The 26056-nt window shown below is 38.3% G+C and overlaps 1 protein-coding gene across 1 annotated transcript; it reads left to right on the forward strand.

The window, feature by feature from the left end:
* Positions 1–373: 373 nt before the first annotated feature.
* LOC142549276 (heat shock 70 kDa protein 15-like) lies at positions 374–6327 on the forward strand. The gene is made up of 9 exons (XM_075658132.1): positions 374–1543; positions 1993–2220; positions 2340–2432; positions 3941–4156; positions 4477–4671; positions 4744–4890; positions 4973–5122; positions 5218–5348; positions 5859–6327. Exons 1-9 carry the CDS (start codon positions 374–376, stop codon positions 6055–6057), a joined length of 2529 nt encoding a protein of 842 aa, XP_075514247.1. The 3' UTR covers positions 6058–6327.
* Positions 6328–26056: the final 19729 nt, after the last annotated feature.

Consider the following 26056-nt stretch of genomic DNA (forward strand, 5'->3'; position numbering starts at 1 on the left):
AAATATAAATCGACGGAGCTTTGGAAATTTTGATGGCGATCTTGTGGGTTATATGTCGATTAATTTATAATTTCAGCGGCTTTTACTTTCTGTCTTTTCTTCCTTAATTTGTTGTACTTTAGGAATCCATTCGGAGATTTCAAATTGTATGAAACTATGTTTTCTTTTAATTTGGATGGGAGGTAAATAATTTTTGCGTCTTTAATTGCCTATTGTTCGCATGATGTAATCTGAACATTGGTGTAATGGGAATGAGTGGCTGGCCATCATGTGTATTTTACTGTTCTGTGACTTTAAATGTTCACGCCGCAGGTCGCAGCTTCCTTGTTCGGAGTAAACTGGTGGTTTCTGTGACTTTTAGCGACGGGAAAATATGAGTGTGGTAGGTTTTGACTTTGGTAATGAGAGTGGCGTTGTTGCTGTTGCAAGACAAAGAGGCATTGATGTTGTTCTTAATGATGAATCCAAACGTGAAACTCCTGCAATCGTATGCTTTGGTGACAAGCAGCGGTTTCTTGGGACAGCAGGAGCTGCGTCAAGTATGACGAATCCAAAAAATACCATATCTCAAATTAAGAGGTTGATTGGGCGCCAGTTTTCAGATCCTGAGCTGCAACGTGATCTTAAGTCGTTGCCTTTTTTAGTCACTGAAGGGCCTGACGGTTATCCTTTGATCCATGCACAGTATTTGGGTGAGATGAGGACATTTGCACCAACTCAGGTTTTGGGTATGGTATTTTCCGATCTCAAGAGTATTGCAGAGAAGAATTTGAATGCTGCGGTTGTAGATTGCTGCATTGGTATACCTGTTTACTTCACTGACCTACAGAGAAGAGCTGTTATAGATGCTGCCACTATCGCTGGCTTGCACCCCCTTCGGCTTATTCATGAGACTACTGCTACTGCTTTAGCTTATGGAATTTATAAGACCGACTTACCTGAAAGCGAACCACTGAATGTTGCTTTTGTTGACGTTGGACATGCAAGTATGCAAGTTTGTATTGCTTCCTTCAAGAAAGGTCAGCTGAAGATATTGGCCCATTCCTTTGACCGGTCTCTTGGTGGAAGGGATTTTGATGAAGTTCTTTTTCAGCACTTCGCCTCAAAGTTCAAAGACGAGTACAAGATTGATGTCTATAAGAATGCTAGAGCTTGCCTAAGGCTTCGTGCTGGCTGTGAGAAGTTAAAGAAGGTTCTTAGTGCAAATCCTGAGGCTCCTCTTAACATCGAGTGTCTGATGGATGAGAAGGATGTTAGGGGTTTCATCAAGAGAGAGGAGTTTGAGCAAATTAGCATTCCAATTTTGGAACGTGTGAAAAAGCCATTGGAGAAGTCTCTGGCAGAAGCTGGACTCACTGTTGAAAATATCCATTCAGTTGAGGTTGTTGGTTCGGGCTCTCGGGTTCCAGCTATGATTAAAATCTTGTCCGAGTTCTATGGTACAGAGCCCAGGCGTACAATGAATGCTAGTGAATGTGTTGCCAAAGGCTGTGCTTTGCAATGTGCTATACTTAGTCCTACATTTAAAGTGCGGGAATTTCAGGTAATGTTCCTATTATTTGTAGCTGTGTTTCTGTGTCATCTGGATAACTGAACTCACTTCTAGCATGAGATATGTTTAATAATCATTTGAGAAAACCATGAACATTATTCATGGGATACAGCCACAATCAAGTAATAATTGGACTTTCAACTTCTCTCTGCATACCTGTGTTTCTTGTTAAATTTTCAGTTGCAAAAGTGTGTTTAAGAACTTGATGGTAGATTGAGGGATCTATGACTTTTCATTGGGATCTTGAATATATTGTCATAATCGGGTTGGCATCTTCTCGGGTATGTGTATATTTGCGGCGCTGTCAAAAACCAACATTTGTGATTTGCATTTATGTGCCAGGTTTTGTAAAAATCCAGGAACATTCTTCCCATGGGTTTTACTTTCCAATTACATCAAATGATTCTCGGATTATGATATGGTTGGTTCCGATTCTGCAGGTGAATGAGAGCTTCCCTTTCCCCATTTCACTATCATGGAAAAGTACTGCTTCAGATATGCAAAATGGAGCAATAGAGAACCAGCAGAGCACAATCGTATTTCCCAAGGGTAATCCTATACCAAGTGTGAAGGCTTTGACTTTCTACCGATCTGGCACTTTTACAGTAGATACACAATACACGGATGTCAGTGAATTGCAGGCACCAGCAAAGATTAGTACATACATGGTAGTTTTCATTTTCTAAAAAAAATATGGTTGATTATTAATTTAATTTATTTGTGTTCTCCAACAAGTGTGTTATTGTTTCTGTTCTTTTACTTAAACTTCGATTGTGCTTACTTTCAGATTGGACCTTTCCAATCCACAAATGAGCGGGCTAAAGTGAAGGTTAAAGTCCGTCTGAATCTTCATGGTATTGTATCAGTCGAGTCAGCAATGGTAGGTTCACACGATAAAGCTCTTTGATGTAGTGTATTTTTTATGGCTCTTTGACTATTGATAATCCTGGGTAGCAGAATAGAGGTTCGTCAAGCATAGAATAGAGATTGGGAAAAAAATAAAATAAAATAAATTGCCTCCGTTGCCTGCCTTCATACAGTCTACCATTACCCTTACCCTGCAATAGAATTTTCCCAATAGTATACATCTCAAACCATGCGCCAGAGCCAATTTCGGATAATTCTCTGTGCTTCTGTGGCGTGCTATTTCAGAATAATAATTATCTCCAGTTCTACGTAATTCTCTGCGCCTTTGTGGCACGCTATGTTAGAAATATAATCAGATAATAACTTATGTGGCAGCATTTATAAAAAATAGGATCTGTAGAAGCAAATCAGCTACGTAAATATGATCGATATGTTTTTAAGGAATGGCGCTATAAAAAGGTTTATGTATGTTATTGTTTTGGTAATACAACATAGTTAGATTGCAAATATGTCAACCATAATGATTATATTGGTATGCACAACGTGCTTGATTACATGAAAGTTTGTCAACCATTGATCATATTGGTTATTATTCTCTTCGTCCCAAATATAAAGACCACACTTATTTTTTTCATCCGTCCCAAACATATAGTTCGATTATCATATTTACTATTATTTTCTGTATTCTTTTAGGAATCTACGCATACTTAATTTGCTTTTGTAATTACTAATTTATTCATTTAATTTTGAAAATGTAAATTATCAATTCTTATATGTATTAATGTAATGTTGGAAATATCCACCATTTCTCGATGAATGTCCAAATGCTTGGAATAGGGTCTGAAAAAATTGAAGATAAATCTACCATTTTCAGTTTAACTTTTGAGTACGAAATTGAAACAACATTGTTCTTTATTTATAATGACTGCTAAAAATTCAAAAACAGTTGCGAGAAAAGATCCTAGCACTTACAATTGATTTTTTAAGAAATCCGATGAATTCATTTGTTTTAGGTGGTGGAAAATTATCAATTTTGGCGTTGGATTGCTTCAATTTTGCGAAAGTTTGAAAACTTGTTCATTGGAGCCACTTATCATTAATGTGATGAGAAGTTTAATTTTTGTAAATTTTAATTTTTAGGATTTTCTTTCTAATCTGATATTTGGAATTAACATTGCATAAATACAATAGTTAGCTCATGAAGATTAAATCACAACCTGTAAATATACACTAATCCCAACTATTTTTAGTTAGCTCATGAAGGTTAAATCAAAACCAGTAAATATATTAACTAATTCCGACAATTTTTTTATCCTGTTAAACTCTCATTAAATAAGAGTATCAATGTATCATGGAAACTTTCGTGTAGAATTTACTTTTCCAATACTTTTTTTAATCTGTGTCAAATTACATGTAAGCCTATATGTATAGGACGGAACTGAGGGAATATTTTTTGCTTTTTTAACTTTAAAACCACTGTTCTGTTTAATTCATTGATTTTTATGACCTTCTTTTATGTAGCTCTTGGAAGAGGATGAAATTGAAGTTCCAGTTGTGAAAGATTCGGCAAAGGACCCAGAGAAGATGGATACTGAAGATGTTCATACTGATCCTGCTACATCTAGCACCCCTGACGCTGATGTCAATATGCAAGATTCTAGAACTGATGCTCCTGAACCTGTAAATGGTGTGCCAGAGTCTGGGGACAAGCCTGCTCAGATGGAAACAGATAAGAAGGTTAGCTTACAATGGTTAAATTTTATGTGCTGGCAGTTTCCTGTTTCTGGGAGACTATCCGTTGAAACATTATCTCCGCCTTTGTGCATTCTGTTTCGAATATTTATTGCGATCTTTAACTTATCTGTGCTTGAACCAAATGTTGTTTCTTCTATCAAATACCAATCTGAGCTATCTTTTTTATTTTTTTGCTCGTGACTCTTTTTGAAGTTAATTTTGTAGTTTGATTCGCAATCTATGTTTTTGCTCGTGATTGTTTAGCTAATCAGAGTTGAGTATGTGTTCTCTCAGCTGCGACGAATGTGTTTTATGTTCATCAGGTGGAAATTCCGAAGAAAAAGATAAAGAAAACCAACATAACTGTGTCAGAAGTTGTACATGGAGGACTCTCGGCCTTGGAATTGCAAAAGGCAGTAGAGAAGGAATTTGAGATGGCGTTGCAGGATCGTGTAATGGAAGAAACCAAAGACAAAAAGAATGCTGTTGAGGCTTATGTTTATGAAATGCGGAATAAGGTATGTAGCAGTGTGTTGGCATTGCAAGTTTCTGGGTTTAGACATCCTGCTAACGTTCTTTTGTGCTTGCAGCTTCATGGCAAATATCATGAGTTCATATCCGATCCAGAGAGAGAGCAGTTTATTTCCAGACTACAAGAGATAGAAGATTGGTTGTACGAGGATGGGGAAGATGAAACCAAAGGTGTTTATATTGCTAAACTTGAGGAGCTCAAGAAGGTATGTCCCTTGAAGTTCAGTTTTTGCACATGTTTTTGTTCTCTCTTTCAAAGTTCATGATGTACTTTTTTGGGTTTTGTAGCAAGGTGATCCTGTAGAGCTGCGTTACAAGGAGCATTCAGAGAGGGGAACTGTGATTGATTTACTTACTTATTGCATCAATAGTTACAGGGAAGCAGCAGTGGTGGACAATCCCAAGTTTGATCACATTGATTTGGCTGAAAAACAAAAGGTACAGTCTTGTCCTTTGTGCCCATATGCACGCATGTACTCGGTTGATATATGCTATATGGTGATCGAGCAACTTTTATAAATCTAATTGTTCAGGTTTTAAATGAATGCGTGGAAGCTGAAGCTTGGCTAAGAGAAAAACTACAGCATCAGGATTCACTTCCAAAGCATGCTAATCCAGTTCTTTTGTCTGCTGATGTGAGGAAGAAAGCTGAAGCTCTTGACAGGTATTGCAGAATTGGTTTCTTTTCAAGTTGATAGTCTTAATACATTTCATCCATTTTCTCTTTGAAATTTATGCACTTTTTTGCACTTGCTCACTTGCTTTTATTTGAGATGGACAAGCATGTCTCAAAGCTTTGAGAAAGGTTGATATATAGCTACATCAATTCTATTGCAATACATTAATTATTTGCTAGAGACACATTAGTTGTCAACATTATCGTTCTGGCCTTCCAACAACTATTTTACCCTGGCTACATGGATAGCCGGTAGTGATGTTTTCTTTTTGTATGCATATCTACTGTTCTGAAATTAATATCTCACCAATCCTTGAACCGTGAAACCAACGCTTAACAATGCATTACCGATTTATGTTGTTCACTTCTGTCACGCGAGCTGATTTGTCTCACTTCTCACTTCTTAGCAATGTTCCTTGTGGACAATAAATATTCGAACTATCTACAGTTTGCTATTTTAGTTTCTATGAATATCTAATTCTACAAGTACCTTTACAGGTTTTGCAGGCCTATCATGATGAAGCCAAAACCAGCCACGCCTGATGTACCTTCGCCAGCATCAGCCCAAGGAGGTGAGTCGCAATCTCGAGAGCCAGATAGCAGGAACACATGTGACACTGCGGAATCTGGAAAAGATTTGCCATCAGCCGATGCACAGCCTATGGAAACAGACAAATCCGAGACTGCACCAGCTTAATGCCAATAGGTGCTTTATACGTGTGGGTTCACTTGTACGGCTAGAAAACTTGATTTAAACTTCAGATTGGCCATGGAGGCCATGAATATCTTCGATGTTAGAACATTCAAATTATGATTTCAAGTATGCTTCTCCGGGTCGAAAACCATACTATTTGTTGTAGGTGGCTCTTTATTATGCATCTGTTTTTGAGAGGGTGTTTCAGGCATAACTGAATGACTATTGATCTTCCTTCAGTTGAATGAATCAAAGGTTCCTTTGTGAAACAAATTCTTTTATAAGCAATTGTGAATGTCTGAAGTGATCATCTTCTATGCAGTAAATATCCTTGTTAATTTTCTAGTTTTCTTTGTTGACGTCAAAAACATGTTACAAGGAAATAAAACCTGATCAGAGCTTAAACGATTGTCTTTATCAAAATTTGAACGAATATTATTTCAACATAATATCTATTTCAACTAATAATTTTTATTTAAATGTTCTAATAAAAATAATCTATTTCATATCTTTACTTAAGATATACCATATCATGAAAGTAATGGGATCAAAACGGTGAGATTAAATTTGTGTTTTACTCAACTAAGTGAATGATTATTATAAAATGTTTAATAGTTCATGTCGCTCCTTTGTGAAAGGTTGGTCTACAGATTGAATTTTTAACCATAGTTAACCAATCAAAATTTCATTGGTCAGATTAAAGATATTTTATGTAGAGATGGAATACGAGGAAGAAATCGACTCAATACATATTAATTACTGTGGCTGAAGACTTAAAAAATGAGAGCTAAAATTCGTGGAAAATTTTCTGCTTTTTGGGAGAGTACACATTTGTTTCTTTCGAATGCTTCTATATAAATAAGAATCAAAATCTTTATTGTATTTGTGATCATTCCTTTATTTAATTAATTAGATTAATTAAATTAATTAAAAATTCTTAGTACACGCCCAATCTCGAATTAATACATATATTTTTTAGAATATAATGTGATATTCACGGGAAATTCAGGGTCCGATTCCAGCAAGTTTCACTAGTCCAGACGCAGGCTTTGAAATTATCCTGAGCCTGAAATCACAAATAAGATCGTTAGGAGGGGGCCAGGAGGGTGTCCTGGCGTAGCCCCTCCGACGCTCAAGTCAGAGACCGAGGATATATGGGGGGAGCAGCTAAGGGTGCTGCTGAAAACAATATATTGAATCCATAATCATACGCTCAAACCTGGTATTTATAGGAGAATACCTGGGCTTGTCATGGGCCATTCACCTGCGGGCCTTAGATATGGGCCGGGAATTTGGGCCGGATCTTGATGGGTTCATCCTTGGGGCATCACCAGTCTCCCCCTCCCGAGTCGAACTGAATCGTAGGTTCAAAGTTCGATTAATTGCGTTGTTCTCGGTTTACAACATGTGAGTTGTGCATTTTCTTCCAGCCGCTCGTCAGTCTCCGAAAATTGGAAGCGAATCAAATCGCAATCCTGCTGCGCGTTACCTCAACGCCGCTTTATCATCACCCTGCCTTCCCTCACGTACGCCGCCGCTAGCCTTGCCTCCTACCCCCCGCCCAGCCGCCGCACCACGAGTGCTCCAGCAGAGTCTCCTGTCCAGCCGAGCCGTCTCCCTGCGCGATTGTCCACCTCGCCCTCCTGCCCTGCGCACGCTCGCCCGACACACTACGCTCACCCCTGCTCGCCCCAAGCTCGCCCGGCACGCCAGCTCGCCCCTGCTCGCGCCAAGCTCGCCCCTCGCACTGCCCGAGCGCCCTGCTCGCCTCCGCACTCGCCTCTGCTCGTCCCAAGCTCGCCTGACACGCCACGCTCGCCCCTGCTCGCCCCAAGCTCGCCCGGCACGCCACGCTCGCCCCCTGCTCGCCCGGCAAGCCAACTCGCCCCAAGTTCGCCCCTGCTCGCCCGGCACGCCGCTCGCCCCAAGCTCGCCTGGCACGCCACGCTCGCCCCAAGCTCGCCCGGCACGCCATCTCGCCCCCTCGCCGAACGCTTGCACAGCCGCCTGCTCGCTCGCCCAGCGCCTGCCGCGCGCTCGCCCATCACTTGGAGAATTTTATTGCGCATGATTGTGTGCTGAAGAGCTTGATTTCTGAAGAGCCCTTGCACGCTCTCGCACTCTCCCTTCGATCCCCGTAATTTTCGCAGTGGCAAACATTGTTCGTTAACGACAAACGAAATAAATTTTTCTAACACGGTATGCCCTCGTCGCCCCCATCTTCAAGGTTCTCTACTAAACTTTTGAAGGAAAATAATTTTCACTTCCCCGTGCCCTTGACTCCTCTGCTAAAATAGTCCTTAGCAGGAAAAATAAAAACTTCAACATCCTCACCCTCTAACTCCTCTGCTAAACCGGGCCTTAGCAGAAAAAATCAAACTCTCACCTTATCATCTCATAACTCTTCTGCTAAGCCGGGCCTTAGCAGGAAAATAAAAATTCTCCACCCTCATACTCTAACTCCTCTGCTAGGCGACGCCAATAGCAGGAAAATAAAATTTTTCTACTCGCCGCCTCTGCTCCTCTGCTAGGCCGTGCCTTAGCAGGAAAATTTAATTTTTCTCCTCCCCACCTCTGCTCCTCTGCTAGGCGATGCCTTAGCAGAAAAATAAAATTTTGTCCTCCCCAACTTTGCTCCTCTACTAGGCGATGCCTTAGCAGGAAAATAATTTTTTTCTCCTCCCCACCTCTTCTCCTCTGCTAGGTAATGCCTTAGCAGGAAAATAAAACTCTCACCTCATCATCTCGTAACTCCTCTGCTAAGCCGAGCCTTAGCAGGAAAAATAAAACTCTCACCTCAGCATCTCATAATGTTAGGATCGGTTAACGTATCAAAAGTGTTTAGAAGGGGGGGTTGAATAAACACTCACAATAAAAATTGATCTTTTCAAATTTTGAGTTCAGTTTGGTGACAAACTGATTCTCGGAATCTTGTTGATCAATATCAATCAGTTAAACTGAATCAGTTGCGGAAGGTAACTGACTGAAAGATAGAATACAAAAATAAAATGCGCAAGGGTTGTTTCTGGATGTTCGGAGATTTCAATTACTCCTACGTCACCCCTTCTATCACAAGGATAGGATATTCACTAAAAGACTTTGATCAAATACAAGAATTGTACTAACCCACTTCAGCTTGGACTTAACACTGCCAAAAACTGAAACTCTTAGTATAACAGAATGTTCTCAGTGCTTAACTGATCTTAGCACTATCGAATTTCAATGATTATCACAACTTGCTTGTAAGCTCAAATTGTAGCCTTAACTGCTACGAATAAATCAAGTAAGAGGTGAGCTGAGATTTTGACAGAGTGACAGCAAGCTTTTTGAATAGTATTCACTTGGTTGTTTTTCAGCTGCTCTTCTGTCATATTTATATGCTTCTTTTCCAACGGTAACTTGAGATAAATTTGAATCTATGTATCCGTTGATTTCTACTTCATTATTCTTTGGACTTTGTTTGCGGCGTCTTAATTGATTTAGCCGGAATGCGTTGTTCTAGGTAGTCTTGGTTGTGGTGCGGCGTTTCATATTCAGTTGTAATCTGTTATGTCTCTTTGTCGGTTGAAAGTTCTTTCCCGAGACATCTTCAGCTGAGAGATACTTAACTTTAAGGCATTCGGCTGGATGTATTAACTGATCAGTTTCCACCCGATCAGACAGTCGATTTCAGTTATTAAGTCCAGTTGCTGAGTTCAGTTGGTTCGTATTTTCAGTTGGTTGATCAGTTTGTCAAACTCCAGAATTTAGTTTCCAACAATTTCCCCCTTTATGGTGTTTGACAAAATTAAGTAACTGAACCCTTTGTAGATAAGAGATTGATCAACTGAATTTCACGATTGATTGGACTCTTTGTAGATAAAATAAGAAACTGATCAACTGAATCAGTAACTTGATGAGTACAATGAAGACTGCTACTGAAACTAGAATTTCTTCTGTTGTTCTAGCATTCCTTTGATTTCTTCCCCCTTTTTGTCAAACAGCTCCATCTTCTCAGATAATTTTTGAACATCAGTTGAAAGAATTTTGACATCTGCTGAGATACTTGAGACAGCAGTTTGTAAACAGGTCTGCAGCAATTCCATTTTATTAGAAACAGAAGTTTCTAATCGTTGAACTCGTTGATTAACTATATCCTGAGATGTAAATAGGCTTTGAGCTAGACCTTTCTTCATCTCATCTACAGTTTTGGTGAGAGAATCCATGTTTGCTTGAATTGCTTTCAGTTTTGCAGAGTCATATTCAATTGAAGAATCCAATTTGACAGTGTGAGATAATTGTGTAGATCGAATCTTCTTGATGTCAGTGATTATCTGCTGCATATTGTGCTGCATATTTTGGATCTCTTCAAGAACAAGATCCATTTCTGTAGATTGAGGAGGAGGTGATTGATGAGGGAATTCCGGTCCCTTTGTGGTTTGATCAAATATAACCAACTCTTGGTTAGTTGCTACTGTTTCAGCAACATTCTGAACTGAAGTGATAGTTGCAGCAATGTCTTCTGGAACTTGAGGCGGAGAAAGTGGATGTTGATCAGCAGATGAGCTGCCTGGAGGAATAATAGAGTCTGATGAAGTCAAAATTGGTGTCTCTAGAAGATGATCTTGGGGATCAATTTGCACATCAGTTGGAATAGTCTGTTCAGCAGAAGGATCTGGCTGAACTGGTGCTTCCGAAGAGATAGGTACCTCTGGATTGATTTGATCAACGGGATGATCAACATTATCAGAAATGGGTTCACTCAATTGGGATTCTTGCACCACTATCTGAATAATTTCATCAATGTTTGCGAAAGATAATTCTGCTTCAGTGTACATTTGATGTTCACCAGTTGGTGATTGAGACACATCCTGAACTGGCTCTTCAGTTGGAATAATAGCCTATTCTGAGGATGACTCTTTCTGCTTTGAGAGAGGTTCTTCAACTATTTCCTTTTCATCATCGTCTGAATCTCCTTTATGAAGGACTAACTCTTGATCCATTTCCCAAAACTTTATCTGAGATAGCAATCCCATCAGATCGGTGTCTAGCTGAGTGATCACCGCATGATCAGCATAGGCAGTAGGATTTGTTGGAACGTAGTTAGCCTTCAGTTTGTCAATAATTTGTGTTAACTTCTTTGCTCTCATCTGATCAAACAAATATGTTTTTCTCTCCATAGCTTGGGCAATGGTGGCAGCTTTGACTATCTTGAGGACAGAAGCTTCCAGCTTGATGAATTTGTTCAGTTGAGATTGCTTTCTTAGTTGCTTGGCAAAAATCTATGTACGATAGGCTGTCCAAGCATCATAGAGTTGAAGTTTTGATGCTGCAAAATCATTAACCTCGTCCCAAACAAGGTCAATGTGGGTTTGAATGGGATTTTATGGCCTTGGTTCTTCAGTCAATTTTCCCTTGCCTTTGTCAGAACTGAAGATGTGTGGAATTTCCAGACCAGTTCGTGTAGTATCCACCCGTTCTATAATACTAATGCCCTTGGGTCGGGCAGGTGCCAGAGGAGTGGGACGAGTAATATTAATCAGAGGGGCTTTCATCCTAACTGTTTCTTTCTTTGCACCAATTGATTTTTCTGGTGGGATGATCTTCAGAGGGACTGCTTCAATTGGCTGCTGAACATCTGAAGATATTGGCTTGTCAGTAGGAATAGATTTCTCTGTAGTTATTGGTTTAATCTTCTGGGTTCTCGGTTTCTTGGTGATCTTTGGGGAATGAGTTTTCTCTGGATCGGATTCTTCCACAATTAATTTTCTTTTTGCTGACTTCAGTTGAGCCAATGTCTTGGCCTTTTTTATTGATTTAGGAGCCGTCTGTTGAATCCCAATCTCCTGTTTTATCTTTACAAACTGATCAGGAGAGATGTCCAATTTTGTCTTGGGTGGCATAGTATTCTTCGCATTAAAGACTTTGAATTTTGATGATTTTTCTGTATTATCTGCCACTAACCCCTTCACTTTCAGCAGATAGCTCAGTTGCACTGCAAAACCTTTGGACTGTTTGGATGATAGAAACATATTCTTTAAAGTATTAAATATAAGATGCTTCCAGTTGAATTTATGTTCAGCCATAATGATAGAAATAGCTTGAAATTTTTCCAAAGTAAGTGCAGCAAAAGATCCAGCTTTCGCCAAAATCCCTTTGGCGACTATATCAACAAGTAACTGAACTTCGTGCTTCAGTTCCTTCTTTGGGTCGGAAACATAGATTTTCCGTCCTTCAGCAAAAAGTGAGGTTTGCATCTTTTCAATGTCAGATGCCTTAACATCATATAAGTGTGCTAGTCCATCAGATGGTAAAGAAAAGATTTCTCCAAAGGAATCCTCGGAAATGGTCAGCAGCTGACCATTGACAGTAAAAGCGATGTTTCCATCAGAATTGATCGTACCGTTAGAGTAGATTTCCTGAAGTTCTTTGGGGTAGATCTCTTGTGATGATTGTCCCAAGAATGTCCTTAACCCAGCAGTTTCGAGTTTTTGAAAAACGTTCTTGACATTAGTGTCGCCAAAAGATAGAATTGATCCAAAGTTGATAGCCATTGCATTCAGCATGTAAGCGGGAATTTGATTCGCCATTTTGATAGATAAAATGATCTGCAATTTGTAAACGAGAGCTCTGGAATTAGTATTCTCTTAGAAACTGATTGTACGCGTAAGAAGAAAAACTGAATTGAAGCGGGCTTAGTACAGTTGTTCGTGACTGTTTAAATTCGGGACACGTGTCAGTCCATTAAAAATTTGAGTAAAAATGTGTGTACGTGTGCTATAAGCGTGTGTACAATTTTAAATGGTTCAAATGCTTCCACGTTTTCAAAATATGATTCATCATTAGATAGTAGACAGTCACGTCACTTGATTTGGAATATAATTCGTTTTAATCAGTTAACTTATATGAGAAGATTAGTGAAATTCCCAACTGAAAGATCAGTTGAAAGACTGTGTCTTTTCAGTTTGAGAATTTACTAACATTTGTCTTCTCAGTTAACCTCTTAAAACCATTATTCCTCCTTAATTAGTGCATAAGATAATTAAAGCAAATAAATTCAAAGATTAGAAAGATTATCGGTCTGCTGAAATGTTGACGACTCTTCAGCTTCCTTGATATTCTGCTATAAATAGACATAACCCAGTTAGTTTCAGTTATATTGGTGAAAAAATATTCAAAACTAAAGAATGGCAGATGCGAGTAGCTCGAGTGCTTCGCCATTTTCTCTGGAAGCTATGAAGACTGCCATAGAAGACTTCGTCTTCTATGAGAGTCTTCCCTACTAGGAAAGGTTACAGAAGCTAGAGTTCCTGTATAATTCTGGAGAGGCTACTACTCCCAAGCTGATGGTAGAGTTGAGAGAAGTGCGGGAGCAATTGAACATAGCTGTGTGGGTGGACGTCTTCAAAGAAGGTCATATCTATCAGCTGATGCTTCAAAAGGAACTGGAGCTCCTTAATCGCATAGCTTCTTCTCACAGCTTTTGCAAAACATCTTCCTCAGTTCTATCTATTTGGTTGAGAATGTGGATAGATGATATAGAGGAAAAATATGAAAATGTAATTCAGGCAAATATTTATTGTTGAATGAAGTATTTATTTTGGCTTATCTTTGCTTTTCTTTTTCCTGCAAATAATAAATTATGATCATAAACACATGAACTGATGAAAGACTAACTGATATAAGTTGATTAAGAATTGAAATCAGTTAATTGTTGAGTTGTAAATGGTAGACTGATATCAGTTGACAATGAACAACTGATAGTTAAGAGGCCTCGGTAAATGAGAAAAACGCTTCGGTTGACAAGAGTCTCTTCAGTTTCTTTATCATTCAAATTTTATCTGTCTATAAATAAAATGATAGATTGTGAGACAACAACAGTTCAAAATGTCGGATTCAAGTGACTCTGATGCATGCAGCAGTACACACGTTCATGTTACTGAACAATCGAATCCACGTTTAGAAGAGATGAAGAGAAGGATGGAGGAATATATTTTCAAAAAGGTGATGTCAACATGGTTTAAGATTCATGAGTTGCAGAGAGTGAGTAGAAGTGGTGCGATTCCTACTTTTGCTCAGGAAGCCACAGCAAGAAAGTATCTTGAACGTTTTGAAGTTAGGCATGTTACAGATTTGATTGAGGATAAATGTTTGTTGGAGGCGATGTTATGGAAGGAGTGGCATGTGGTTGATAAGATTTCTAAAACTAGGGCATTTTCTAGAATTCAAATTTATGAGATGAATGATTGGGTTAGGGATTGGCTGGATACAATTTGTTTTATGATTTCTGCTGTAAACTGGGAACGGTGGTATTCTTAATGAATTTTTATTTTCAATTTGTTGTGTTCTTATTTTCTGCAGATAATTCTATTAATGAAAGCAACATTAGTAATAATTTTAAGACAAATCAATTAAACCAAGAATATTGCGAAAGTAAGAAAACTTAGTCTTGGGTAATGGTTTGGTAAAGATGTCGGCTGCTTGTTGTTCAGTTGATATATACTCCAGTCTAATGTCCTTCTTCAAAGCATGATCTCTGATGAAGTGGTGTCTGACATCTATATGCTTTGTCCTTGAGTGGAGAACTGGATTATAAGTGATGGCAATTGTACTCGTGTTGTCACAAAATATGGGTGAATTATTTGTAATTACTCCATAATCTTTCAGTTGTTGCTGGATCCAGATCAGTTGTGCACAGCAACTACCAGCAGCAAGGTATTCTGCTTCAGTTTTTGAGGTAGCTTTAGATGTCTGCTTCTTGCTGAACCAAGAGATCAGTCTGTCTCCTAAAAACTGACAAGATCCACTTGTACTTTTTCGATCAAGATTACATCCTGCATAATCTGCATCTGAATATCCAACTAAAATGAAAGTAGAGTCTTTAGAATACCATAACCCAACATTTTGTGTGCCCTTAAGATATCTCAAAATTCTTTTAGCAGCTGAGAAATGTGATTGCTTAGGATTTGCTTGAAATCTAGCACACATACACACAGCAAATACAATATCAGGGCGACTGGCAGTTAGGTATAATAATGACCCAATTAAACCTCGGTATAGTGTCGCCTCAACTGATATTCCCCCTTGATCAGTGTCCAATTTAACTGATGAGCTCATGGGAGTATTTGCAGCTGAACATGATTTCATGCCAAATTTCTTCAGCAGCTCCTTTGTATATTTAGTCTGACTGATGAATATGTCAGCCTCCAGTTGCTTCACTTGCAGTCCAAGGAAGAATGTCAGTTCACCCATCATGCTCATTTCGAACTTTTCCTGCATCAACTTAGCAAATTTCTCGCATAATTTGGGGTTAGTTGACCCAAATATGATATCATCAACATAAATTTGAACTAATAAAATGTGATTATTCTTAGTAAATTTGAACAAGGTCTTATCAACTGATCCAACAGAAAAATCATGATCAGTTAGAAATTTTGAAAGAGTTTCGTACCAAGCTCTGGGAGCTTGTTTAAGACCATATAATGCTTTGTTCAAATGATATACATGATCAGGAAAGATGTGATTTACAAAACCTGGGGGTTGTTCAACATATACTTCCTCTTGCAATTGGCCATTTAGGAATGCACTTTTTACGTCCATCTGAAAGACCTTGAAATTCTTGTATGATGCATAGGCAAGAAACATTCTGATTGCTTCCAGTCTTGGAACTGGAGCATATGTCTCATCATAGTCAATTCCTTCTTCTTGTCTGTATCCTTGTGCTACTAATCTTGCTTTGTTGCGTCCAACCGAACCATCTTCGTTCAGTTTGTTCCTGAAAACCCATTTTGTACCTATGACAGTTTTTGAAATTGGTCTTGGAACTAAGTTCCAGACATTGTTATGAGTAAACTGATTTAGCTCTTCTTGCATTGCATTTACCCAGTTAGGATCAGCAAGAGCTTCATCAGTTTTCTTTGGTTATTTGTGAAACAAAAGCTGAATAGATAAATAAATTTAGCATTTGATTGCGAGTTCTTACTGGATCATATGGATTTCCTATTACCAATTCAGGTGGGTGTGATTTTCTCCATCTGTACTCAGTATTTGTTGTATCAACAATTTCTTCAGCTGGTAACTGAATATCATCAGTTTGCTCTATCAACTGATCATTAGGAATGGCTTCTGGTTCAGTTGATTGATCTAACACTTCTGGTTCGGGTGTTTGAAGAGTGTTTTGATTAATATGATTGTCTTCTTCATTATCATCCTCCAAACTGATATCTGTCAGTCGATCAACTAGCTCAACTTGATCAGTTGGCTTATTAGTTAGTTCAGTTTCATTGAAGTCAACATGAGCAGATTTTTCAACATTTAGGGTTTTCTTGTTAAAGACTCTGTAAGCTATACTAACTGATGAGTATCCAAGAAATATTCCCTCTGCAGATTTAGCATCAAATGTTTTTAAATAATTTTTACTATTATCAAGGATAAAACATCTGCACCCAAATATTTTGAAATAAGTGATTATACTTTTTCTTCCATGCCAGATCTCATATGGTGTTTTTATATGATTCTTATTAATCATTGATCTGTTCTGAGTATAACACGCAGTGTTTACTGCCTCTGCCCAAAACCTTTGAGAAATACCAGAATCAGCAAGCATTGTTCTAGCAGCTTCTTTAAGGGTCCGATTTCTTCTCTCAGCTACACCATTTTGCTGAGGAGTTCTAGCTGCTGAGAGCTCATGCTTGATTCCAGCATTTTCTAGAAAATTTGAAAGAGTTTGATTGATAAATTCAGTTCCTCGATCTGATCTGATTCGATCAATTCCAACTGATTTTTCATTTAAAAGTCTTTTGAAAAGCTTGATCAGTTGTGCAGCAGTTTGGTCTTTTGATTTGAGAAAGATAACCCAAGTAAATCTTGAAAAATCATCAACAATCACCAAGGTGTATTTCATTCCCCCTAAACTCATGACTGGTATAGAACCAAAGAGATCCATGTGCAATAGTTCTAATCATCGGGATGAAGATTTACAGCCCTTGTTTTTAAAAGACGATTTTACTTGTTTTCCAAACTGACATGCTGAGCAAAGTTTTTCTTTTGAAAATTCTATTTTGGGCAAACCAGTTACAAGTTCATGTTCACTCAGATAGGCAATAGATTTAAAATTTAGGTGACTTAGTCTCTTGTGCCACAACCAGTTTTTAGATGATTTGGAAGCAATAAAACAAACTGGTGCATTAGTTTAATCATTCCAACTGACTTTATATGTGTTTCCACAACGTTTGCCAGTTAGTATGATTTCATCAGTTGAAGTTTTAGCTGAGCATGAGTTTTTGTCAAAATGTACTGAAAATCCACTGTCGCATAATTGACTGATGCTGATCAAGTTATACTTCAGGTTTTCTACTAGTAGAACATCTTTAAAAGTAAAATTACCATGGATAAGCTTACCCTTACCCACAGTTCTACCTTTGGAATTGTCCCCGAAACTGATATTTGGACCACTGTATTTGATCAGTTGAGATAGCACACTTGCATCTCCTGTCATATGTCGCGAGCATCCACTGTCCAAATACCATATTGAATTCTTGTTTGTATCTGTTACCTGCAGTCACACACATAATATAATTTGGTACCCATATCTATTTGGGTCCTGAACTGATTAGTCCCTTAGGAACCCATACCTGAATTAGTCTAACAGACTTTCCAGTGGCTGTATTCCAAATGGTTTTTCTCGGCTTTTGTGTGCTTGTGTAGTGTATGGATGATACAATATGAGTTTTAGCTTTATTCAACTGATTGTTCAGTCTATATCTCTTCTGAACTGGCTTGCAGTTATAGTAATTGGAATAGCCATTCGAATAGTTTTTGTAAAAGCTTTTTGGTGACTGAATACATGAATCATTTACCACTTTTGGGCTATAACCAATACCATATATTTTTCCCTTGTTCATACTTTCAGTTGGCTTTTCAACCAGTTTACTTGGCTCTGATTGTTCTTGTACCATAACTGATTTGACAAAGTGAATGTATTTTCCTTTGCTCATATTCAGTTTTGGTTGAGTATCATTGGTTGACATTTCATCTTGGTTACAGAACCCCAAACCAGTTTTATCAGTTACTGATTTTTGGGAGTTTTGTATATCAGTCAATGCGATAGATGATTTGTTCCACGACTGAATAAGCTCAGTCTGTTTTGTGTTCTCAAGCATCAACTTCTGTATTAATGACTGATTTTTATTTCTTTCTGCTTTTAGCTCAGCAATTTCCCTTTTTAATTCATCAGTTTTGGTTTTATTGTCTGTGGGATCAGTTTGCTTTGCTTTGAGTTTTTCAAATGATGATGCAAGTTTCTGATACTCATCTACCATGTCATGTAATGTGAAAATGAGTTCTTCTCGTGTAAAATCAGTTGAACTAAAATCAAATACCTGTTGGCTAGATGACTCTTATGCTGCATCATTGGCCATCAAGCACTTTACTTCCTCATCATCACTAGAACTGCATGAGCTTTCTGGTTCCGACTCTTCACTGTCAGTTTCTGCCCATTTTGATTTGTTTTCTTCAGCTAAGAGTACTTCATGTTTCTTTCTGAAGAACTTTTTATCTTCTTCGAGTCTTCTTTTGTGTTCATATGATTTCTTTCTTCTATCAGTTGAGCCTTGAACATCCTTCTTAGGTTTAGGACAATCAGCAATAAAGTGGCCTGATTTGCCACAGTTGTAGCATACATTTGATTCATCCTTGGCGTTGTTTCTTTGATATGGTTTCTGGAAGTTCCCTTGATTCTTTCTTATGAACCTTCCAAATTTTTTTGATAAACAATGACATAGCATCGTTACTCAACTGATCAGCAGATTTTTCAACTGAACTGATTTGTTCAGTTCTGACAGCAGCTAGAGCAGTTGTGGCTGCAGAAGTAGATGGTTCTCCTTCTCTGGTTTGCAGCTCAAATTCATAGGCTTTTAAATCAGCAAATAGATCATGGAGTTCGATTTGGTTCAGATCTTTGGACTCCCTCATTGCCATGGTCTTGACATCCCATTCTTTGGGAAGACCTCTCATTACCTTTAGTGCAATTTCTTTGTTGGTATACACTTTTACAAGTGCATTTAGCTCATTGATGATACTACTTACTCTTTCATCATACTCGTGCATCAATTCTCCTGCTTTCATTTTGATGTTATCAAACTTTTGCACAGTAACAGAAAGTTTATTTTCTTTGGTTTGATAATTTCCTTCACACAGCTGGATCAGCTTTTCCCAAATTTCTTTGGCTGTTTTACACATCTTTATTTTGCTGAAAGTTACTTTGTCCAGCGTTTTGTACAGAATGTCTTTAGCCACATTGTCAAGATTTGCTTTTCTTTTGTCTTCAGTTGTCCATTCATCTCTGGGCTTTTCTATTCTTTGTGGTGCCCCTTCTGTGATGGCAATTGCTGTATTTGCTTTTAGAATCTTCATGGGTCCATCAGTTATGACATACCACATGTCATCATCTTGTGCTGCTAAATGAGCTTGCATTCTAATTTTTCAATCATCGAATTCTTCTCTGGAGAACATAAGAATTTTGTTGAATGAAGTCATGCTAGCAAGTTTATATATCAAAAGTATTCAAGAACAAGATTCACCCACTCTGATACCACTTGTTAGGATCGGTTAACGTATCAAAAGTGTTTAGAAGGGGGGGTTGAATAAACACTCACAATAAAAATTGATCTTTTCAAATTTTGAGTTCAGTTTGGTGACAAACTGATTCTCGGAATCTTGTTGATCAATATCAATCAGTTAAACTGAATCAGTTGCGGAAGGTAACTGACTGAAAGATAGAATACAAAAATAAAATGCGCAAGGGTTGTTTCTGGATGTTCGGAGATTTCAATTACTCCTACGTCACCTCTTCTATCACAAGGATAGGATATTCACTAAAAAACTTTGATCAAATACAAGAATTGTACTGACCCACTTCAGCTTGGACTTAACACTGCCAAAAACTGAAACTCTTAGTATAACAGAATGTTCTCAGTGCTTAACTGATCTTAGCACTATCGAATTTCAATGATTATCACAACTTGCTTTTAAGCTCAAATTGTAGCCTTAACTGCTACGAATAAATCAAGTAAGAGGTGAGCTGAGATTTTGACAGAGTGACAGCAAGCTTTTTGAATAGTATTCACTTGGTTGTTTTTCAGCTGCTCTTCTGTCATATTTATATGCTTCTTTTCCAACGGTAACTTGAGATAAATTTGAATCTATGTATCCGTTGATTTCTACTTCATTATTCTTTGGACTTTGTTTGCGGCGTCTTAATTGATTTAGCCGGAAGATTTCTACTTCATTATTCTTTGGACTTTGTTTGCGGCGTCTTAATTGATTTAGCCGGAATGCGTTGTTCTAGGTAGTCTTGGTTGTGGTGCGGCGTTTCATATTCAGTTGTAATCTGTTATGTCTCTTTGTCGGTTGAAAGTTCTTTCCCGAGACATCTTCAGCTGAGAGATACTTAACTTTAAGGCATTCGGCTGGATGTATTAACCGATCAGTTTCCACCCGATCAGACAGTCGATTTCAGTTATTAAGTCCAGTTGCTGAGTTCAGTTGGTTCGTATTTTCAGTTGGTTGATCAGTTTGTCAAACTCCAGAATTTAGTTTCCAACACATAACTTCTCTGCTAAGCTGGACCTTAGCAGGAAAAATAAAAATTCTTCACTCTCACCCTCTAACTCCTCTATTAGGCGACGCCATAGCAGGAAAATAACATTATTCTCATCCCAAACTCTGCTCCTCTGCCAGGCGATGCCTTAGTAGGAAAATAACATTTTTCTACTCCCAAACTCTGCTCCTCTGCTAGGCGATGCCTTAGCAGAAAAATAAAATTTCAACACCTCCACCTTCTAACTCCTCTGCTAGGTGATACCTTAGCAGGAAAATAAAATTCAACACCTCCACCCCCTAACTCCTCTGCTAGGTGATATCTTAGCAGGGAAATAAAAATTCTCCACCTTCACCCTCTAAATTCTCTGCTAGGCGACGCCATAGCAGGAAAATAAAATTCAACACCTCCACCCCCTAACTCCTCTGCTAGGTGATATCTTAGTAGGAAAATTAAAATTCTCTACCTTCACCCTCTAAACCCTCAGCTAGGTGACGCCATAGCAGGAAAATAAAATTCAACACCTCCACCCTCTAACTTCTCTGTTAGGTGATACCTTAGCAGGAAAATAAAATTCAACACCTCCTGCCCCTAACTCCTCTGCTAGGTGATACCTTAGCAGGAAAATAAAATTTTTCTCATCGCCGACTCTGCTCCTCTGTTAGGCGATGCCTTAGCAGGAAAAATAAAATTTAATTCTCTCCCTCCACTCTGCTCCTCTGCTAGGCGATGCCTTAGCAGGAAAATAAAATTCTTCTCCTCCCCACCTCTGCTCCTCTGCTAGGCGATGTCTTAGCAGGAAAATAATTTTTTTCTCCTCCCCACCTCTGCTAGGCAAATCGGTGCAAGAAGGCAGCTGAGAAGTCCTCAAAAGAACGTATAGAGTTGGGCTGCAAGGTGTTAAACCATTGCTAGGCTGACCTCACCAACGTGCCAAGAAACACCCTGCACCTGACTCCATCCGAATATTGGTGCAACAGAGCCGTATTCTCAAATCTCCCCAAGTGTTCTTCAGGGTCAGTATGTCCGTCATATTCTCCCACGTTTGACTGTCGGAAATTTGGAGGAAGTCCTTCTTCCAAGATGGCCAATGAAAAAGGACTTCCTCTCTTGGGTACCGGCGCTCAGCTTCCTACCTGCTGCCTCAACATGCGTATCTCCTTCCACATCTCCCCTATCTCACTAACTTCCCCACTTTGGAGGGGATGCGTCTCTTCAACCCGGCTCTGGTGGCACTCCACATTCCCCTCTTGCTCCTGGCGGGCGGCCTGCTCTTCTGCAAACATAGACTTTTGATTTCTCTTCATGGCCTCATCCACAGTTCGGATGATAAATTGGCCCAGCTGTTCCAGGGTCAAGTTCCCCACATTCTCATCGGGACGGGTTTGCTCGACCCTCGTCTTGTGAATGGGCTGCTCGGTTCTTGTCTCTTGACGAGGTTGTTCCTGTCTCGTCTCAAGATGCGGTTGTTCCTGTATTGTCTCAGCATGAGATGGTTCGGGTCCCCTCCGAGGACGCGATGATCCTGAGGTAGCTCTTCCACTCCCTCTCTTCCCTACCATATCTACGTCTCAACTCAAATTTTCCCACAGACGGCGCCAAGTGATACTCACGGGAAATTTAGGGTCCGATTCCAGCAAGTGTCACTAGTCCAGACGCAGGTTTTGAAATTACTCTGAGCCTGAAATCATAAATAAGATCGTTAGGAGGGGGCCAGGAGGGTGTCCTGGCGTAGCTCCTCCGACGCTCAAGTCAGAGACTGAGGATATATGGGGGGAGCAGCTAAGGGTGCTGCTGAAAACAATATATTGAATCCATAATCATACGCTCAAACCTGGTATTTATAGGAGAATACCTGGGCTTGTCATGGGCCATTCACCTGCGGGCCTTAGATATGGGCTGGGAGTTTGGGCCGGATCTTGATGGGTTCATCCCTGGGGTATCATAATGCATTAATATTATTTTACTTTGTGTGCAAATTTTGAAAATTTTGGTATCATAGATATTTCCATATTACATAAATCAATATCATATTTTATAAAAACTAATGGACTATATTTTAATTCAATTAAAATACAATTTTATTAAAGTCCAGTTCAAAAAAATTAGGATGATGGACTTATACTTTTACAAGCTCATGATTCATGCTCTCATTATATTAATCTCATCATAATCCCGATCGACGATCCAATATCATCAATGTGACAATTTCAACTTGTTCGTTATTATGATGCACACTTTAATTTCGAAATCCCCAATGTCTAAATAAGGCATGTGCATTCCCTTTGACTGTTTTTAGCTGTCATACTCTCAAAATTTCTATAAGCTTTTATAAACTTTATTTATAAGCTTATCGATTTACCCTATCAAACTTATTTCTTATAAATTCATCTTATCGAATTTATTATCTCACCGGGAACAAGTAAACCAGTACTTGTGTGACCTCAATGGTTCATGGATACAGCTAGCCGTGAGTTCACAATTCTTTGTGATTCAGGACAATTTCTTTTATTCGGGCTTATCCTAATTTTCCTTATTCTATGTACCAACAATTGATCATGCGAATGTCAGAAATCATATTTCTTATTAAACCCATCGAATCAATGTAAGAGCGTCTAGTGGCATCGCCTCATGATTCCATAGGTATCACTGATAGTGCCTGGAAGAACCAGTCGATTATTATTAACGTATAGTACGGTCCTTTCATCTCATATATCCCGATAGAATCTGCAACGATTGGTTCATCGAAGGTTGCATATTAGATTCGATAGTTATGTGATACAATCATGAAATATTCATAGTGTCATCGCATGCACAACTAGAGAACTCTTTCCCTAATGTACATCCCACACTCTGGCCAGACATTTCATGCACTATTATTTCGTTAGGTCACATAAGATATCCACACCCGTAGGTGAGCGGTGAATTCCCAACTACAATGATATAGCTCCTACACATTTCACAATTTCACCCAATTTCGCCACCTTGTGACCCTCGCGGGGTCGGTAAACGAGTCAAAGTATAATCCTAGTATGTAGAGCCTCAGTGTTGTCCCGAGTCATAAGGACTAATGGTGTATAATCACAACCACATAATTTTTCTCTCGATAAATGATAAGCACTTGGAAAATCTGAGGGAGGGTTTTTTGGTACAATCATCGCATTATTACACATCTGGATGATTGGGCATCTATATGCCTTTACCATGAAACACGATATACAATATCACATATGTTAGTCTCAAGTTCAAACGACCTTTATCCTTGTTTTTAGGTGGCTGAATCGACTAGGAAAGAATTTAGAATATACAATGTTTACAAATGAGTTTCAAGATCGAATTACGATTCATTTGTATTAAAGTATAATGAAGGACTTTATCTATGTTGATTGCAAGATAATACAGACAAAGTGAAATGAAACCATGAAATTTAAATTATATTAAAATAAAGACTGTTTATAAATTTAAATTGATAAATTTTCTAGCCAACCGTTAGCTTACATGACATCTACTCTAATAGAGACATCTATTTATAGGTGATTGAACAAGTAATTTCTTCAGTTTGAATGCAATCAATTTTGACAAATGCACTCAATTTTCATCTCCACAATTATGACAATCCATCTACCACTATCAATGTTATCTTCATCTACCACTATCAATGATATCTGCCACCAACTATTCATAGAAAAATCAAACTCCACTTATTGTGTTGATTCCCTAAAGCATAGTTTATACAAAAGAGTTATAATGCTTTACTTGTCGAGAATACACAAACAAAGCCTATCGAATGCAATCAAACATCCCATTACACCAAAGAAGATATGCCACATACCGCAATCACCATATAAAAACTACAATCGTTGAAAATAGTTCGAACAACTTGATGCATAACCAATCCTAATTCCAAAGCATTATTGGCTCCTCCCCAATTCACTCCATGAAAATTTTGTTCTTTGGGATCATCTTCTCTCTTGTTTGTGTATAAAGAAAGGGCTAGTCATTCAATCACAATCAACATATCCATCATCAATACGACGTATAAAAGGAAATGATCAATTAGATTATTTGATTTTACCACAATGTGAGGGAGATTGACATGGGACAAAAATACAAGAATTTAAATTATAGTTGAATACATAGAAATAGTGGTTCGATAACGGTGGCAGGTTGTCCAATCAACATATGCATGGAAACCATTGAGTGGTGTGGCGGGTGATTAGGCATCATTTGCGTGGGATTCTGCGTTGGATCGTGAGCTGACACGCTAAATCGAACGGATGTGAATGTTCATGATCTAGACTGTTAGATCGCAAATGGATAGATCAAATCGATCCAGAGTGAATGAGTATATGTGAATAGTTGTGCACCATTACAAGGGATGCGATCTAAATCATCATATCCGTATCTGATGTAAGGGATGCCTTGAGTTGTTGTGAACATTCATTAAGAGTGCAATTTAGATTAGAAGATGGATGCACCAGATTCAATCTTGGATTAGATAGAATACTTAGCCATGAGTCACAACTATTTACTAGAAGGTCTCTTCAGCCTTTGAAAAACTATAAATAGATCCCTAATCTTGGTTCTCACCATATATATTCTCTCATGTGCGTATTGATGCATTTATTTACGTTATTCATAATAATGAGTTCCAAAAGCATATTTAGTTCACCAGTTTTATAATTTGGAGTGTTACTATCATAAAACACAAATCATTGTATTTTGGAAGATGATTGACATATTCCATCAGCCGCTTGTGGAGAAAAGTTAGTCTTAAAGAGATAAAATCCAACTCTAGGCTCGACTTTCTATCTCAAACTTGTTTCAGTGTCATGTTCAACATATATTGTGACAACTACACAATAGTTTTAGATTTGCACCTCATACAGTACCAACGTCAGGAAGTTGGATGAGTGGTTTTTGTCTGGATTTGGGCCACTGGTTTTCATCTCTGAGATTCTTGGAGTGATAATTGATGGTTGAAATTGTTCTTCCTCACTTTATTGTTTTGTGGACTTATTAGGTCCATCATTTTCACCTTCAAAGAGAATGAAATAATTAGAGAAAAAATCTATAGGAGAGCAGTCGCTTTGGTGATCTTCAAATCATTCCACAACTATTTTGGAAAGTAATGATTAAGGCGGACAATAAGTCCGGTTAGGAAGATTATATATCCTCTGTCTCCATTCTTATTTATTATTTTCATCTTCGTCCACATCCCTATCAGGTAATCAATTTTATCCTCGTTCTCATTATCATCCTCATCCTCATATCCATCGAAGGATTGAATAATCATATTCTACTCAAATATTTTATTGCTACCTATAGTTACATTTTCTCAAATTTGAATTATTTTGAGTAAGCTATATATATTTACTAAATTGTTGAGAACAATAAGAAAAAAAATATAAAAATTTGAAAATT

The sequence above is a fragment of the Primulina tabacum genome, chromosome 6 (genome assembly GCF_025594145.1).
Source record: "Primulina tabacum isolate GXHZ01 chromosome 6, ASM2559414v2, whole genome shotgun sequence".
Classification (NCBI taxonomy): Eukaryota; Viridiplantae; Streptophyta; class Magnoliopsida; order Lamiales; family Gesneriaceae; genus Primulina; species Primulina tabacum.